Source organism: Arctopsyche grandis, chromosome 5 (genome assembly GCF_051622035.1).
Source record: "Arctopsyche grandis isolate Sample6627 chromosome 5, ASM5162203v2, whole genome shotgun sequence".
NCBI classification, from domain to species: Eukaryota; Metazoa; Arthropoda; class Insecta; order Trichoptera; family Hydropsychidae; genus Arctopsyche; species Arctopsyche grandis.
Window position 1 is genome coordinate 12,882,151 of NC_135359.1, and position 20,452 is coordinate 12,902,602.

General features: G+C 32.3%; 1 protein-coding gene across 1 annotated transcript; it reads right to left on the minus strand.

Annotated features, from left to right (window-relative positions):
- Positions 1–9,095: 9,095 nt before the first annotated feature.
- On the minus strand, positions 9,096–18,674 carry LOC143911972 (facilitated trehalose transporter Tret1-like). The gene is made up of 9 exons (XM_077431077.1): positions 18,645–18,674; positions 18,325–18,460; positions 16,351–16,565; positions 15,110–15,254; positions 12,298–12,460; positions 11,961–12,127; positions 11,213–11,408; positions 10,004–10,187; positions 9,096–9,844 (listed from the first exon to the last, which is right to left on the minus strand). The coding sequence occupies exons 1-9, from the start codon at positions 18,672–18,674 to the stop codon at positions 9,653–9,655; spliced, it is 1,428 nt and encodes a 475-aa protein (XP_077287203.1). The 3' UTR covers positions 9,096–9,652.
- Between the last annotated feature and the right edge of the window lie 1,778 nt (positions 18,675–20,452).

Sequence of the window (20,452 nt, forward strand, 5' to 3'; positions counted from 1 at the left end):
TGTGTGTCAATATGAAGCGATTTTACGACCTTGCATTCGGCTCCGATGCAGTTCGCTTTCTATGGTGATGACACCACGTGTGCACGCCGGATCGTGCGCCGCGTCGTGATTGCACGTAATCATCACAGTTGCTTTGACGACGGATTCTGCAACAGTCTCCGAAACGCAACGATGGCCATCGTGAGGGCCTTCCGAGATGCACTTACGGTCGCTTTTCCGGGAAAAATCTACGTTAATTAACCCCTTTCCCGTGGCTTGATTACGATACTGACCCATCCGTATAAATGGGACCAGTTGAGTGTAAAATAACGCAAAATGGAAATAAAAGAATTCTTTCTCTTCCAGATATTTGTAGTTAAAATCTTGTTTCAGAATTGTCTAAAACAGAAATTTCAAACATTTTTAACATTTAATGCTTGTAAAGACACTCGCCTTTCTGTGCTAAGAATTCGCTATTCAGTGTGCTGGACTCCAAGTATCCAGTTAAAAAAAGTTAAAACAATGCAAAACTCGCAAGGTTATTTATTTTAATCTTTATCTATGTATATAAAAATCAATATTTGTCTGTCTGTCTCTCTGTCTCGAATAAACTCCTAAACCACTGAACTGATTACGATGGAACTTTCAGGATCTGTTGTATGCATGTCCGGGAAGATTACTGTGACAAAATGGGATAAAACCTTTTAATAATAATATTCGTAATTACGATTTATCGACGCGAAAGTATGAAAGTGTGTAGTTAAGGAAATGTTTACGTTGGTAACCAACTTGCACGCACGCATGCCAACGCTTACATTACGTACCACTCATATATCCTACAAATATATGAAAATCAATGTTTGTCTGTCTGTCACGAATGTGTTCCTATACTTTACTATAATTTAATTTGATTATAAATTTGAAACTGAAACATTCACTTATCGAAACGCATCGAGAAACGGGAACGGGAACGGGAATTGCACGCGTTATTGTACGATGGAACGATGGAACTTTCAGGATTTATTGTATTCATGTCCGGCAAGCTTACTTTGAAAAAAAAATCGCCCAAAAACGGGAATGGAAATTGGAAAAACGGGAATGAGTGGCATTGCAACGCAATAAATGCTTTCGCTTCGCCGCCTGCGTTTTTCCGACAAATAGGAACGGGAACAAGAACGGTAACGGGAACGCAACGGAAACGGGTACGGGAATTGAATGCGTTATTGTGGCATTGCAACGCATACCGGGTTCAGCTAGTAAAGTTATAAATTAAATTGAAACTATCCATACTCTTCCAAGACATAAAGTCATTTGTAAAATTCTCATTACATTTTTTATTCTTCCACCGCTAAACACTTTATCTACCTGTGTGCAATATTTAAGAGTTTGACTTTGCTGTGTTTATTGGTTGAAATAATTCACTTTTATTTACCGTCATTTAATGCATTTCTTGTTTAGTTTTCTTCTTCTGCGCATTTTACAACTACTAAGCCCGGCGTACAGGAATGTATTATATTTACTTAAGTACTAGTAAATTCGAGTAACGCATATCTTTAGCAGTCATCTGTATGTATTTTTTTTCATGAGTTTAAAAGCATACACTAAAAAAAATTAAATGCTTTCACTTTCAGACATTCAGACACTTTCAGTCAGGAATTAAGTAAGAAATCTTAAAACACATATATGTATTAAAGAAACCATTGCGGGCATACACACAATAACTCCCGTAAGTTTCATCGCAATCGGTTGTTATAGGAACGCACACGTGACAGAAAAACTCTTTTAATAAATATTTTATATTGATAGTATTTTATTGTGAACGATTTTGAGACGTATTTTTGTTATGAATTAAGTTAAATGTAACATTCATAAATTTATGATTAAATTCGATATTTGTTTATTAAATTTAATCAGTATTATGTAATTGAATTACCACACAGCAAACAAATCAATAATTCATTTTTGCGATTAATAAAAAATTTTATACGGTATTTGTATAATATGTACACACATTTAAATAACAGTGAGTAGGATTACTCCACTTTCATTTAAATGGTAGGATACTAAATTAAACACTAAAATATATGTATGCATACTTGATTGTAATGCAAGCAAATAAAGTGATGTATTTAAGGGTGGGATTATTCTCATTGACGGATTTTTCACTGGCGGTTTTGCCTCTCGGCAGAGTTTTCTGCTACTTGAATTCCCCAGAAAATGAAACGTCGGATGAAATTATATTTCTTAATTTACGCGCTGATCCCGCGCAATAAAGATTAGAATCTACATTTTGGATTTTATAAACAACCGGGCGAGGATTACCCGCCAGATTACCAAATTTGAAATCACGATTTTCACCGAGAAAACGTTCCGACGCGCTGCGAAAATGAAGAGAGTGCGTCTCGAAAGTGAGCCAAGACCCCATATTAAAAAAATCCATTCGATATTTAAAACAACCAGCGCATCAACGTCAACTTCTAAAAATTTGATCCCTAAATAGAATGCCGACAATATTTTTATAAATTGCCCAAATTGGATTTCACGTCGCTTTGTCCCGTTTTTGCAAATTGGCGCGTCTCGTTTTTAAGAGGTTGTTTTATTCGTTCGACCTCTACCTCTCTGATTTGACGGACGGATTAAATTGAGCCGGTAAATTCAGATGGTTGAGTTTAATTAATATCGTTAAGATAGTATCTTAATTTACTCGGTGCGTGATTTTGCAACAGTGCTGTTTCAAGTGTGCGCTAAACACGTAACCGAAACTCAATGGGTTATGGTTCGTTTTTTGCGGTTACGGTGTTTGATCAACCCAAGGCGTTCACACCAATTACATATATACAAATTCAAATATTACACACACGTATATTATAGGCATAGGATATAGGTACGTATAAGCTCTATGGATCACTGATGCTTATGTTTTATATTTTAATTATAAATATGAAATCAAACTCGAACCTGTCAAAAAGTAATTATTAATCTTCTTTATAACATACATATGTATGTATTTATACATACAAGTTTATTTAAAATTAAGTAAGCCAAATTATTTTGAAGTTATTTATTTTTATTATTATTGTATACAGTTTGAAATTTTATATAATATAATATAAACCAACAAGTATATTCCATTAGGCGAATCTCTGGAAAATATAAAAGGAATCCACCAACCGTTACTTCACGTTCATTTTGTGTTTTATTTCGTTTTTTTACGAAATGCTAGTTTTTTATATATGAAAATTTTGAGGATTCATAAAGTTTAAAATATTCTTTACTTCGTTGTTATTTAACGAGCGGTGATTAATCTCAAACTTGAAACTGGTATTAAAAATAAATAACAGTATTATATAAAAATTATTAAAACACCTAAAAATAAAAATACACATTAAATTTTATTCAAAGAAGGATGTACATTTTTTTTAATTTCATACATATGTATGTACACCATACATGCCATGAGAGGAATCCCCCCACGGCGATACACATGGTTAGATTAATTGTATACATATGGAAGTACTAACAATTTAACATGACATAAAATACAATAAAGACATCTATGGACAGTCAACAAATTTTTGACACACATTAAATTTGTGAGAAATACATTATGAAGGTAGAATTTCATAATATTCAACAGATAACTCGAATTTGCGAGATACCGAGGGGAAGGATACCGATTTATTGGATGCGTCACATTAATTAAGCTACAAAAATCGGAAAATTTTAGCAAGAGACGGTCGATCTGTGTTATAATAACCACAAGATCTCACCAGCAGAGTATTATTTGGCCGGGACTTGAACCCACAACCTCTCTACTGATATGTAATAGCTCTAACAGTGCAGTATATAAAATATTCAATTTATTTATTTAATGATTAATTTAAATATGAAAAATTAAATTATTTAAAAGTAATAATGTTTGCATTTCATTAAAGTGATGCGATCATTTTTATTAAGGAATCGTGCTGATTTTTTTACCCAATATGATATTTAGTAAAAAAACTAATTTCATGATAGCTTAATGTATGTATGTATGTATGTATGTCAAATACAGATATAATCGAAACGACTTAATTTGTAACGTATTTTTTTATTATTATTTAAAGGTCATTTTAGGTTTAAGTCATCGTGTTTGCTCACACGTCACTCATCCGTATCGGATTTATAATCAACGTGAGCTTTCTGCGAAAACATTGTATCGAAGCGATGTAGTCGGGGTCACTTTTGAGCATGCAGTTGTGCACTTGATGGGTCGCAAAGGGTTAAAATCGTGAGAAAAAGCGAGAGCACATTGTGTCTGGCGCGAACGGATCGAGCACGATCTGGATCTAGAACGGTTCTCCGGTGGGACACGTTCCTTGTTGTCTTCTTTATTATACGAAGTTCTCCTTCTCTTTAAATTCAAATAACTATGCACCTTGTTTGTCAGCTAACAATGTGCAATCGCACTCCTCTAAATACGAATTTGATTATGCGCGTGAGAGAAAGTGAAGTTACATAGCCAGCGACAGTTTTCGCGGTAGGTAAGTGCAATTTCTTGCACAATTTTAATGGATACCAATTAATCGTTTACGCCACAGATTTGTCACATTTGCGGTTCAACAGTATTTCATTTAGATACACCAATCTTTTTATACGGATATATTATTTTAAAATTGCAAACTTTAATTATAATTTTAGACTCGGATATAAAAAAATTCGGGTGTGACCAACCCACAACTTTATCTATGTATTTGAGAAATATAAGAAAGAACAAAACAAAAATACGATAATTAAACATACATACATACACGTTCACACATACCAACTATGAGAGAATTTTCGATACAAATTGAGCGCAAATGTAGGGAAACTTACACAAGACAAAAGTTCTACTTCCGGCTGTCGGATTTTGCTAAATTTTTTTCACTTAAAATCACTATAAATATTATATAAATTAAATATCAAGAAGATCAAAATAATTCAAAATGTCAAAATAAAATAATTAAATAGTGTTTTAAAAAATCACTACTTCAGGTTTATGAATTCGGACCAAAACCTTATCCACTCTAAGTTAGTATGTACATACATAAAGAATAAAAACATAAATTTTCAGCCTGATTCATTCAGGGGTGTGGAAAAAATTGCGAGGTCACATCATTTTTTACTTTTCGAAGTGGAAAAATCCCAGTTTTATTTTTATTAAATTTTGTGATTTTCATCAAAAATTGACAAAATAATTATACTTGAATTTTTTTGAGAAGGACACACATGTTTAAGGGGTTGAAAAAAATAGTGGACGAAAAATCGAATAAGAGTAAACTGCATCTTCCGGTTGACGGATGCTTACCAAATTTTATATATAACTTGTTTTAAGCTTAAACTTCTAGATATAAAATTTCAGTTCAATAAACCAAAAGGTTTCTGATAAAAACATAAAAATAAATAACAAATATATAAAAAAAAAGTTTTTTAAAAACATACCTCTTCTATAATTTGTATATAAAATTATTATTTTGAATAAAAACACCAATATTTTTTTTTTACTATCGTCATCTATGTTTAAAACTAACAAACAAACGTCAACCGTAAACGTCAAATAGAATGTCGGCGGGCAAATTACAAACGCGTCTTACACGATATATTTGCACCATCGTAATGGCGGAGGCTCCATTTACTTATATTGATGACCAAAATGAGCAATATGGCAAAGTATGAAAACGATCGGATAAGAGATAAAAATGACCACTAACACGGAAGACATGTGAAACGTAAAGGAGGTATGTAATAACCTCGATTCTTTAGAGTAAAAGTACTACTTCCGGTTGAGGTAAAAATATATAAAAAATATTAGTGTATGAAATTTGTAATTTCATACACTAATAAATTTCGGCCTGATTCGGTTAGCAGTTTGGGAAATAATTGGATTCAAAAACTTAAAAAAAGTGGACACCTATAAGGTGAGGTACCATTAATGGCCAACTTCAAAATGTACGTCCTGTCGATAAGAATTTCAGTAACCGATACTAAGTTTCAGTTCGATAGGACTAACGTTTTTCAAAAATTCCCAAAATACACAGACACACACACATTTTTTCTAGATCATGAAAGCGTGATCGGTGATCGATTCCGAGTTCGAATCAGTCAAAATCTCGAGTTCGAATTTGCGCATGATCACAAAACTTCATTTATTGTTACTACGTATGTGTTATAAAGTAAAAATTGATTTACAGCAAAAATACGCTAGTACGTATAAAAATATGTATGTACATATTGAAAGTAATGCTGTTACAAGATTACTTACGTACATATTATTATTTTATATAATAATGACTTCAACATAATAATATCTCATTAAATATAACATAATCTTTTGATAGAATGTTTCAACGATATGTTATTGTGATAAATTTAAATATTTGCTGAAGCGATGTATTCTTGCCAATTATTCAATTTATTCAATTTAATTCTTCAATTATTCAAGTACACTTACGTACATCTACTGGAAAAACGATGGATTGCCGAATATATTCGTACGAGTAATACACAAATTCACATGCATGTGCCGTATAAATGAGAATTCTAGTATTCGAGAATAAATCCAATTAACCCCATTATAAGTACAATGCAGATGGAGTCTGGTGCATTTCACAGTTTGCCCAGTGGTATCTGGTGATCCGCTTAGCGAGAACAAGTTGCCGAGATGCCTGGTGACTTTCTTCAGCTTAAAATAGCCCCTGAAAAGCTTCTTCGGATGCTTCGTTTGCTTCGGTACGCTTTTCCCGCTCATTTTCTACTAGATCTACCGTCAAAGCTTCTCAAACCATAAAATAATCGATAATATTCCATTTTAACGCTTTAATTTATACACTACTAGTAAAAATAAAGACTTCCCAATAAATATTTCAAGGTACATAAATCAAATTTCAAGGTACTAAATGATTGGTTAATTAACTGCCTATTTTTAAACGGAATATGTGAATGAGAAGTATGACAAATGTAGTTGACATAGTAGAGAGAGTGAAGAGATTTAAATGGCAATGGGTGGGTCATGATGCTAAAAGAATGAACTAAAGGTGGACAAAAGAAGTACTGGATTAGTAAGGGAGATGGCTGGATGAAATAATTATAAAAATGTGTGGGGAGAGATGGATGAGAATTGCGCAATACAGAGATGAATGAGAGTATGTTGGAGAGGTCTTAATCCAGCAATGGATAGTGAATGACTGTAGATGATGATGAATAGATATAGGTATCCTAGAGTGCCTAAATATATATATATATATATATATATATATATATATATATATATATATATATATATATATATACATATATATATATATATATATATATATATATATATATATATATATATATATATATATATATATATATATATATATATACATATATATATATATATATATATATATATATATATATATATATATATATATATATATATATATATATATATATATATATATATATATATATATATATATATATATATATATATATATATATATATATATATATATAATAAAAATGTATTCTAGAGAAGCTTGTTTAATTTTAAAATAAAAATAAAATCTAAAGAAACTTTTGAGCATCACGCTTACTTGTATTTCAAGAATTGTTCAGAACAATAATTTTCCAAACAACAAGCACTGCTTACGTGATACGCGACCCACACGCTCGCTTTAACCGTATGCAAATTGCTTTAGATTCATTAATTTTCCAAACCAAATACCTTAGAATAGATCTTAGAATTGTGCATGAATTCAAAATAAGCTATTTATAAGGTGACGTTCAATAATATGAAATTCAATTTCATTCCACCCACTCAACTGAATCACCGATCAACGTCACGCTCGTCATATAATATTATACGTAGACGGTTACTGTTTCAGATTATATGTACATATGAAAGTCATTCCTGTGACAAAGGCATTAGACTAATTTACATATATAATGCACACAGTACTAGTTCCTAAGCACGCACTTTTCAGTAGCGATTCGCACGTTTTTGTCGAACATAATAGTGCGCATCAGTTTCATTTGTTCACAGGCGATGTTGAATCACCATAAATTAAAATTTCGCAAATGAAAATCGTGTTGGCCGTTGAAAAGACAAGCGGCACATCTTCGAAGAGTGTCGCAACCGAAGCCCATAGTGAAATATTGCCGGAGATGCACGTTCTCTTTGTCGTCAAAGAAGCTGTAGCGACGAGCTTGCTCCAGTTAATTGTGCCAAGACTTTCGTGTCGCAGCCTATAAGACTATACTATTTTATGAATAATCCACGTACTCACTTGATGATGATGAAACAATTCATTGATCGTTAATTCTATATGAACTGTGGGAAATAACCCGTCGACTCGAAAGTTTTGCAGACGGCTTAGTTAGTAGTAATATACATTAAGCTAATTTTTTTTTAATCAGAATCAGTTAACAATAAAACATCTTAAACAAAACCTTTAGCACTAGTTTGGTGTAATTATTGTATTTTTAGCTAAGAAATAATGTTACCGAAATTATTTAGTCGTTAAAAGCAAAGTTTTAATCTTATCTTGAGAGTTGGGTGGTAAAATGATCGATGAAAACCAATTAAAAAGATAATTTAATATTAAAAAAGTTATCGAGACTTTATTTGAAACGCCCGTTTTCATTATATCAAAGCTAATGCTTAAAAATAAATCCAATTAAAATGAATATTCGTTGCATTAGAACTAGTATAATTTTCTTTTTGATTTGAACCAAAACTCAGATAAAAATCATTTTATAAGTAAAGATACTACGTATACATATAATATTCTATTTATCAATTGTGTTTCAAGAATAAAAACGATGTTAAGATCTTGATCTATCTGTAAAAAATTGTCCCCTTCAAATGATTTTGAAATTATATACATACGATTAAGAATTTATTAATTGTTTATTTTTCAATGAAGTGTTTTATGTAGTTCTCTCTATTGATTAAAAGAGTTTATTTAAAAAAAATCGATTTCAATTTATTTTCATATATAAATTTGATCCAAAAAAAGATTCCATATATAAATGAAACATAGTATACATAGACGAGGTCTTTACTTTTAGTAAAATAATAAGCAATGTGAAGAAAGTAACGATCTTTGAAATATGTTGAAAAGGGAACCTGAAAAACTCTGTTGTATGCCAAGAACTTTGTCCAGCTTGCGAGCTATCGCACTAAGCTACTTAGCGTTCTTTGTCAATTTTCTTTTGTCAGGTCAAAGTGAGGTAATTGTATGCTTCAAAGCAGATTTTTTCCTGCTGAAAAAATGAGAAAGGATGAGCGTAAAATTGGAGGGGGACTAACAGGAGGGACAGATTAAATGGGAGAATCGTGTGATCGCGTCAAAATCACCTTTCATACTTCGAAATTTTATTTGCCAAAAACAAAAATTATTATCACATTCCTATGACTTTTTTTTTACACAGAAACTAAAATTAATATGCTTAAATTATGTACAGATCTAAATAATATTTAAAAAAAATAAAATTAATGATATAACGTATTAGTCTTTCAAATTCAATTTCCATTGACTAGTTGGTTCATAGCTAAGCATCAACGATCGTCAATTTCCAACTTTCGGTGTGAACAATTTACATAGAGACTGCACCGTGGCTAAAATCGCTCATTTTTTATTCGTATCCGATTGTGATCACTTCACTGAAAGCCCAAGTTGTCTTTTCCTGCTTCAATGGTACTGCCGGAAGTAGACGGTGGTGTTTGGAAGCGCTTTTCGATTTCCTCAAGGGTGATTCCTTTTGTTTCCGGTACGCAGAGCGCTACAAAAGCTACGCTAACAGCGCAGAACAGAGAGTACATCCAGAATGTGCCGGCCGACGTTAGTAATCCCTAAAAAACAGGAAACCATCACTAACCAACCCATGAACTTCCTATGAAAAACTTAAGAAACAAAAAATATAAGAAACAATCATATGTATACATATTCATATATTAAAAATCTATGGAAATGTTTAGATAGCAAGTACACATCAATTACTTGGTACTCACTTGGAGGGAGTGATAAGTTTTAATGACGACAAACATTGTAAACAGATTGAAAGATCCGGCTATTGCGCTTAAGGATCCTCTGTGTTTGGTCGCGAAGAGTTCTCCTAGCAGCAAAAATGGGATACAACCAAATCCTAATGAGAAACCAACCATGAAAACGATGAGGCTTATCAATGGTAAGTATCTGAAATCACACATATAATTTTCTCAATTTAAAGTCTATTTAAAACTGCAAGACACCAGCAATGCACGAAAAGACTACTTCTATTCATTCTATACAGCAGTGCACGCTTAAAAAAGTTTTTGCTAAGTGCAAGGCAAAATCGGCTTACATATATGTAGTACATATATAAGCCGATTAGCATGTCTTGATATGGTCAGTGTGGTAGTGAGTTCGAGTCACACTGGTTGCTGCTTAAATATTTATATAATTTCTTGAGGCTTAATCTGTTAAGCACACTCGTCGCTTTGAAGCAATCTGTTAGGTGAGTGTGCATGATTAATTGAAAAATAAATAAAATAAAAAATAAAAATAAAATAAAATGTCACATTGCGGAACATAATGTGTCCTTATATGTAGGTAAACGGACAATTTCGCACATTGAGATCTCGCACATGACAATCGTTGCCACGGAAATCGCGAATACGTAATATCTAGAACTCGAATTCTTATTAGCGTGGAGTGTTAAATATTCCGTGTGCGAGATTTTTACCAAAGATATGGTCACCAAACTGTCCATATAGGATGTATCAAAGAATAATTTTCGTACTGCTGTTTACGTGCAGTTGCTAGTCTGTACCGTGCCAGTATGAATAGACCTTTAGTTGTACAAATAAATTATTTCATAATGAAAATCTGGATGATTGAAATAAGCAAATGCATCACAAAAAACTTCCTCGAAGAAAAAGTTGAAAATAGTAAAATAAAAAAGCTTTATCACCGTCGAGTTGCGGTCTGGAAACATTTGCAGTATATCATCTGCCGTTCCGTGAAGATTAGTTCGAAAGTACTTACATAATTATATTCATAATTTCAAAACTGAAATAGTTTCATTTTAATTAAATTTCAGGATCCTTTATTTATTTAGTGAAGTTTCGATTGCAATCGAAAAACTGATTATATGCTAAAATTCGTATTAAATTCATTGGCCCCGAAATTGAACGGTGGAATGAATGGGGAAATGGCAATTAATATTAAGATATAGCTACCCTAATGCCGGATGCTGTTTAAGGTCTATGTAAAATGATATTCCCATGGCCGCCATTGCGATGGATGTAATAGTGCCAGAAGCCATCAGGAGTGGTTTCCTACCGACTCTATCGACCAATAGTAAAGATACGCTGTTCGAGGCTAATTGAACCACTCCGACGATTATAGTTGCTAAATGATCGTTTAGAGAGCTTCCTGCAATTATCAGAATGTTCGTTATAAATATTGTCCACACATATACATATGTACCCATGTATGTAATCGTACTATCTCAAAGAAACACGTAACAAATTCATGCAAGTGTAAGATATAATATTTGAATACGTAAATCTGAATATAATGTTTGCTTGCTGAAAGTAGGTCATAAAAAGTTTAAATAAAAAAGAATTTTAATAAGCAAACCATAAAATCTTTCGACTTCGTTCAGAATACACCGTTCCAACTTTATTATTTCAGATAATTATTATTCGCGGGCTTATTTTAATTTACATTTTCCCCTTATCCAAAAAGTCTTTTGTTTTCGCTTTGGGCGTATAATTTTCTTTTTTAATTGCTTTCAAAACCCCCGGCTCTGAATATTCTCCCATGGAACGGAATTCTGTCATGAATAAAATTTAATAAATAGATATTTGTACGGAAAAGAGCGTTCGGTCCAATAAAGACTTTTTTTTAAATAACGTACAAATTAAAAAAAATGCATCAAAAAGTGAACGAACATGTAAAGTGTTCTATAAAAATAAATCATACCAGAACTTTTAAAAATTTCCACGGTGAAAAATATAACTGCATCGATTCCGCTAATTTGCTGAAAGGCTAATAGTGCCAGGCCAATTCCTAGCGGTTTCAACACGCCAGCACTGAAAAACACTTCCTTTGTAAATAGGCTTTTGTCCATCGACGTTTCGACTTGATTTCTGAAAAGTAAAACATCTAAAATAAATAAAATTAATACTTTTTCAACGGTTGTTTAGTACAGTGGGTATCACGTAACTATTGATTTAACAGACACAAAAGAAATTTCGCGGCCTAAATTTCACTTTCGTGCTGTTGGCCAATCAATGGCAGGTGTTTGCCGAGAGCTTACTTGTTTTTCTCCGGGTCATTATTTTGCGGCCTTAGCTGAATAGACTCGTGAGTCAAAGGCAGTTTCAGCCATTTCAGCGACCTTTCAGCGTCAGTGTGTTTACCTTCGGTGCTCAGCCATATTGGCGACTCGGGAAGTGGGTACAAAAAAAAGAAAATAATCACTGTAAACAAACAAACACACACTCATATAATATTTCAACACCTTTCTAGAACCTTTGAACTTCATTCAATAATATAGGAATACATTTTTAAACAATTAAATTAAAACATGCTATGAACAGTATTTTTATATCAAGAATCGTACTGGCAAAAGGTTCGTTTATATCAGTCCAGCTCAAGCCGGCAACTGCGCGTAAGCTGCAGTATGCAAAATATGTTTTACTTCAATCTACATACATATATATGTACGTAATGTGTATCAAATGTATCCGAAAAAGCAGCAACTGCTTGATACCGAAACGTATCAAGCAGAACAGTTTTCTTTGTCCATTGCGGAAATATTCACACATGTCGTGACGTCATGGTGGCAAGTGCACTCGTTCCAATGAAAGTTTTGCCACGTGCAAATGATTATTTTTAGAAACTTCAAATTGAACTGAAATTTCATATGTTAAAGTTTTAGCTGGTATTATATTTTACCTGGTATTAACCAGGTAAAATATAAAATTTAGTAAAGTTCCGTCAATTGAAAGTGGCGGAAACTGTTGTTCGATTTTTCTTCTACTACTTTTTTCAACCCTTAAAATATGTGTGCTCTTCACGAGAAAATTCAAGTGTAATCTTTGTATCAATATGATGAAAATCTTAAAATTTAATGAACCGGAAGTGGGATTTTTTTTCTCAGAAAAGTGAAAAATGTTGTGACTACATGATTTTTTCCACACTACAGAACGTACCGAGCTGAAAATATATATATTTGTATTTTTTATGTACTAACTAATTGTTGATAAGGTTTTGGTTAGAATTCATAAACCAGAAATAATGATTTTTTAAAACAATTTTTCATTATTTTATTTTGACCTTTTAAATTATTTTCAATCTCTTGATATTTTTTGCTTATAATATTTACGTTGATTAAGTAATAAAAACAAAAATAATAAAATCTGACAGCCGGAAGTAGAACTTTTGTCTTGTTTGAGTATTCCTACATAAGCGCTAAAATTTGTATAGAAAATGCTCTCATAGCCGGTATGTATGTATGTGTGTGGTATGTATAGGTAACTATGTATGTATATATACGTATTATTATCGAATTTGGTTTTTATACATCTTCCTCAAATATCTTGATAAAGTCATGGGTTGGTCATATCCAAAATTTTTATCAGTAATACAGTTTCAATGAATATGTACATATGTATGTATAGGTATATACATAAATACATACATACATTTTTATAATATACATGTTCAATAGAACACGTCTTTGAGACATAAAAACACTGCATATATCAATATCATTCAATAGTATTCCACAACAATATTTTAAATAACAATATCAATTTTATTTAAATGAAAAATATTTTTTTATATTATATGAAACACTGTAATGTGATAGATTTCCTTTAACGCCTCGAATACTAACCTCCCAAGCTCCAAATAATACAAAATAAATCCCTAAAAATAATTTATAATACACCCATATATTTATACTTACATGAAAAAACTGCATGTCATACATAATATTCCGTTAGTTACAGACATTACTAACAAAGTTACCAGTAGATTATATTACAGAATCACTAATAACCATACTAACACACTTGTGAAGAGTCTCAGTGATTACAACAAAATGTCTATACCCTTCAGTTATAAACAAAGATTACCTAAACGATGTATTATGAGCATTTATAAGAATAGTAAATAGGTTTTTGAGCTCTTTTTCCAATTATGCTGTACATTAACATTAGAATAATATAATACTATGATTACTAACAAAATTAAATTAAAATTGTAAAATAGAAAATGATCAGTAGATCGGTAGCTATTAAAATAAATATAAGATGTATTGTGAAGATAATTTAGTAATAATAAAAAGCATTTAAAAATCCGAAATCAAAACAATACTGAATTTTAATGAATGACAAAAATTTTAATGTTACCCTGTGATTGATTTTCCTGACATTCAAAAAATTGTTTCATAACATTCAAAAAATTGTTTCATAACATTCAAATATTTAATTTTAAGTTTACTCAACTAGTAAATACACTCGAGCACCGGGGTTTGGTGCATCCGCTCTAAAATCGCCAGATAAACGAACGACAGATTAACAGAACGGCAGCTTTAAACGTAATTCTCGTTTTCTCGAATGATAGATTGCACATCAGATGACAAGTAACCTTTCGATGTGCACAGATGCAATTATTAAATTGGTAATTATTAAAATTGAGTTGGATCTTTCTGGCGAGTTTAATAAGGCAAGATTCGGAACTTATCGAATCTTACCTTATTAAACTTGCCTGAAAGATCCAATTCAATTTTAATAATTTCCATTTTAATAATTGCATCTGTGCACATTGAAAGGTTATCCATCATCTGATGTGCAATCTATCATTCGAGAAGACGAGAATTGCATTTAAAGCAGCCATCCGTTAATCTGTCGTTCAATTTGTCTGGTGATTTTAGAGCGGATGCATCGCATCCGAGCATCGTTACTGGCGAATTCATGTGAGGAATTCAAAAGACTCGTTGAAACAATAATGCAATTTTAAAGTGCAGCTACAGCCACTTTTAAAACATCATTTCACACGTAGGTGTGTTGGCGTTATCATCAGAAAATTTCAGGTAAATTTTCACTCGTGTGAGCACTTACGTGCGGCAGCTGCGGAGCACCAGGCGAGCGTCCTCCACGTAAGCCAATATCCGAGGATGTACGAGAACAGAATCCCAGCAGACATGAACAGGGCCGGCACAGAGCCCAAACGCCCTCGGATCCCCGGGGAACTGCACTCGCTTACCTGTGAACATATTATACACGTGTGTGCATATGTGCAGAGAGCATCAACGCGAATGCACCCGCAATGATCCATAAATCGAAAATTCTACCCGTCGCGTAGCTATCCCGGAATTCTCTCAATATTCGCGATTTGCAAATGGCACAATTGGGTTTAATCACATAGAATTGATTACACCGATTGTTACACGCCGCATTATTTCTGATTCGTAAGCCAATAAGTGTTGAAATATTTAATGATATTATGCATATCGCATGTTTCGACGTTGACCATTGGATTTAATGGAACGTACATAGGTATCAGTTTTATCAATTGTGATGGTAGTTACTGCACTTGCGGCTCAAACGTCACAATGGTCAATTTGTATTGCATGTCCACACATATTCTATTCTTGTGACTACAAGAGGAGGATAATAGATAATGTCTACTTGTTTTGAAGAGCATCAATCAGCTGGAATTATGTACACAAGTGCATTGTTAGAAGAAGTTAACAAACCTACACATATTTCAAAAGATATGAACGCTGTATGCTTGGCATAACAGAGATAGAAAATGGAATACATGATTTAGGAGTATGACAAAGGCGGTTGATGTAATGATGAGTCGTTATTCTAGCAATGGAGAGAAGAACGAACGATACATGGACGCGAAAAGTATTCGAATGATACCCAAGAGAATGTAAAAAGATGCAAAGAAAGCCACAGTGGATATATGAAAGGAAGCCACAGGGAATGGATGAAATCAGAAAAATGTGTGGGATTAGATGGGTGAGAGTTACTCAAAACAGAGACGAATGGAAGCATGTTGGAAAAACCTTTATCTGTGAATCATCGGCTGAGAATGATTTTATTTAAGTGCAATTAAAGAAATTGAATGTGCTAACTGTTACTTTAAACTTCCATGAGTGATAATTAAGTGAATAAATTTACCAAGTTTAAATTTGTAAAAGAAACTGTTCTAATATTATATCAAAATCTACGTATACAAGTTGCAGGCAATAATTTACACTAAGCATCATAACGGGTAAATTTATGATACAATTCTAATTAGTATTAAATTGATGTAGTGAACAATTTACATTGAAGAGTGAAAAACTCACATATACTTGTGTGGCTGGTAGTACAAGTCCTACACAGAATCCTGAAAGTGCCCTTCCTATTAGAAGAATTGGAAGGGATTCCGCAAATGCTATACAAGTCCAGGCAGCAGTCCAAGCAGGAGCAGATACCAATATTGTCATTCTACGTCCAGCCCTTTGCATGAGAGGTCCTGACACTAAACTGCCAAATAGTGCTCCTACTGGAGGTATAGATCCTGAAAAATATACAAATATCAAATCTCATGTTATCTGATGCTATTATATAGCATCAAATAACATGAGACCAAATGCATTAAGTGAAAATATATGTACATATATTATGTATATGTACATATATTTAGATTAGTTAAGTATAAGCTATACTTTAGTATATAATATATTATGTATAAGCTATACTTTAGTCAATAATATATTATGCATAAGCTATACTTTAGATTAGTCAATTAAAGTAACGATTTTACATTTGAATAATCCACGTACATACATGTGTACAATGAAGCTTTAGTGTTTTTACACACTGACGATTTTATCTGATTTTAATTACCATTATTATGCTCTATTAAGCTGCATTTACTCCATGATAATATATCACTAAAACATCCGAGTCACACGTGCACAGATTTGATGCCAGATAATCGGACAGTAATTACATTGCCGATGTTGTATGTAACATGATTGTTTTTATGTAAAATAATTGTAAATGACCATCAAAGAAAATTGTATAAGAAAAAGTGTCGTATTTGTTCAGCTTTAATTCAATAATCAGAGTTGTTATGGCAATGAGCATTCCTAGCAGTAATATAACAAAATTGGGCTATTATATGATTTTCAACGAGAAGTATCCGGATGGTAACATTAAATTGTGTCATGTTTTTGTATATGCTTGATAATTCTCAACGAAATTACATAGATTAATACAAATAAAGATAGATTACAAATAAAATAATATACACTATCTCCCTATTTCGCCAGTCATTGACATATTTATCCTCGCGAACGTCTTTCATGTACGTTCAGCGAGTGGCATGACTTTTGATGCACATTTTAAATTTAATGGTTTTTGTCTGTGTTTAACTTTGAAAAATTTTAGTGCTGTTGTATGTTATATCGCTTTCAAATAAGAAGTATCGATGGATATATCGACTAATTTCGTAAAAATGTATCGGTATCAAGCTAATTCAAATTGAATTAGTTTATGCATTCCAAAAATGGTAGTACATTTCAAAATAGAATAACTATTTTTGATATAGAATTCGTTGCCCGATATTTCTAGCGTCATATAATTGAATGTATACTTTGAAGGGTTTAAAAATGTTTTATATGGGATATCATTTTACGGGTGGTCCATTAGAAACGGACGTTTTTGTACTCGACGTCTAGATGGAAATGAACTCTCCACTTTATGCCATTTAGGTAAATTGATAAACAATTTTCTTGAAATAGAACTTTGAAGACGAGAAGTTGACAGGAAAAATGCATGGTTTCCGGAGGATGGTACGAGATGGTTACTGCCCATACAGTAAGACATTTATGTATATACATACATACATACATATGTACATATGTATGTATGTAGTTCACGCTTTCGTGATGTTCCCTGGCCTGCCCGTTCACCTGACCTTTCCATGTGTGATTTTTATCTAAAAATACACGTGTACGAAGGAACGTCACGCACACTGAAAGTATTGAAGACCGTAATACAAAATCAAATCGAAGGAATCAATAAAGAAACACTGAGAAAAGTAGCCACAAACGTGTAATCGTGAAAATGGTCATTATTTGAGTGATATAATTCTCAGCACATAAACATTTCAAAATGGCATACTTTAACCTTTATTTTGACATGAATAAATAATGTTCACGCAAAAAAACTAATGGAGTACTGTTTTATTTATAGCCATCTGTTTTCCGTGGGCTAACCTGTATATAAAATATTTATATACATATAGTATTTATGAAATATACATATTATACCTGCCCACGAGTGAGCTTCTACCGATGGTAAAAGTTCGGGATTAGTATCATCCATCGATGGTAACGCTGAAGATGAATAACCTCTTACTAAGCCTATGCTGAGATAAGCCAAAGAAGCTGCCAATGTTAGAATTATCTGCAAACATAAAAAATCTTCCTTAATTATTATAATGTTTGTAGTGACTCTCACTTTACTAAACAAATATATTTTTTTGGCATTCTAACCAGTAAGTACAATATAAAAATATATTTCGTTGATTTTTGTCAGTCTTAAAGCAAAGTGAGGGCCTCTCCAACATTGGTAGTATATTTTAACTCACTTGTTTCACCACATTAGTCGAAGAGTCCATCGTCAAGTTAGTCTTAAACCGGTTTTTGAGATATATTCCACAAAAAGAGTGCTGGATTGCAGTGTCATGTGTTGAAGTTCACGGCTACGAATCTGAAGAGACACTGGTTGAATTTTGCAACCGATGTTGATCGCGTCACGTTTATTACTGACGTATTCATAGCTACTTGGTGGTACAAAGGCAGAAGAATCAACCAAGTGAAAGTAATGTCGTGAGCTCAAATATTACTTCTTAAATGATAGCTAATAAATCTTAGAAAGTACATACGTATAATTCGCACCAATCAATCATCGAGTAGAAATCGAGTTTGATCATCTCTGTCACTGCTCACAGTAAAGTTGATTAAATATACGTATTAAAAATTATCACCATAGTTTAATATGTATGTCGTATTCATATATAGCATATTAATCTAGTTTGGCAAATTGTCACGTTGTTCGAACTTAACACAATTTTTTTGCAACGTATTATATACAGGCATTTCGCAATATCGAATAGGAAACACGCAATTTTTTCCATGTTTCGTTAAAACTACAATATCGCGACACACAATCGCATAAAAAACGTATTGAACAAAGTTCGCAAAGTGGTTTTTATTTTTTATTTTACGTTTTATATGTATGTGGCGCAATTTTCGATTTGACTGTAAATACGAACGTCGGTGAACAAATATCGACGTAGCTCGAAAATACACACTTGAAAGGAACGATCTTCCCTCCAGGATTCATTTAATTCCCTCGACCAAAACGTACTGAATATCCTCAAGATACTGCACATCTCGCACACAATCCTGAAATACGTGTAAACGTTTCCATTGCTAAGAGTCTTCTAGCTCCAATTTAGAATTTCAGACTGTAATAGCTCAATAGTCAAATACATATACATATTATACATATAAACAATTTTCTTAATACCACAAAAGTCATTTTTTTACTCTAATTTTCATACAGAAAACATTATTTACATGTTTAAATTATAAAATTATATTTAATAAAACCATGTATTGTATATATCAGCGTTTCCCAACCTGTGGTACGCGTACCACTTGGTGGTACGCGAAATAAATCAGTAATGGCGGACATGCAGAAATGAATGATTTACAATCATAAAAATAGAAATATTTTTTATATCTAATATATAATTTGGAAAGAGACTTCCATAAAATTCCAAAATTTCCATGACGACAATTCAATTGGTTGAATATTATATTTTTTTCGATTAAAATAAATTTAATAAAAAAACAAATGAATATTTACTATTAGATTCGCCATCTTTAAGCAAATACTGAGCGAAGCCGGGTAAAAAAACTAGTAATTAATAAACATTATCTTAATTAGTCATCGTTGACGTCAATATGTACAGTCGATGATCGAAAATCTGGCAATCGATACGTTTTGCTCAGATTCCGCATGGATTTTGGAGTGAATTTTTAAATTGACCACGTTCACGCTCCAATAAATAAATAACTTGAGAACAGTTCGATAATAATCGTTAATGTTCCAGATAAAATTGAAAGTACATGATTAGAAAATTAGATTTTTGGAATTTATGTATCGAAAATGATCAAACTGAAGTATTTGAAACTTTACATAATTTCTTATCTGAAAACAAGAGTCATATGTCTCGGTATATATGTACGTGAAAAAATAATTGAATATTTAATAGGGCTGAAATCGTCTTTTACGCAGTGCTTCCCCAAACCTTTTAGAAGCAAACAATTTGATTTCAAACTCCTTTGATAATGAACATTTTCGGACAGCTACCAAGGAAAAAGATAA

What these genes read in the sequence shown, in the direction of transcription:
- LOC143911972 (XM_077431077.1), bottom strand. Translation starts at nt 18,674, where the DNA reads ATGGACTCTTCGACTAATGTGGTGAAACAA. An exon ending in TACCAGCCACACAAGTATAT is followed by an intron (nt 15,255 to 16,350) that starts GTGAGTTTTTCA and finishes ATATGTTCACAG; the next exon opens with GTAAGCGAGTGCAGTTCCCC. An exon ending in GGAAATTTTTAAAAGTTCTG is followed by an intron (nt 11,409 to 11,960) that starts GTATGATTTATT and finishes TGATAATTGCAG; the next exon opens with GAAGCTCTCTAAACGATCAT.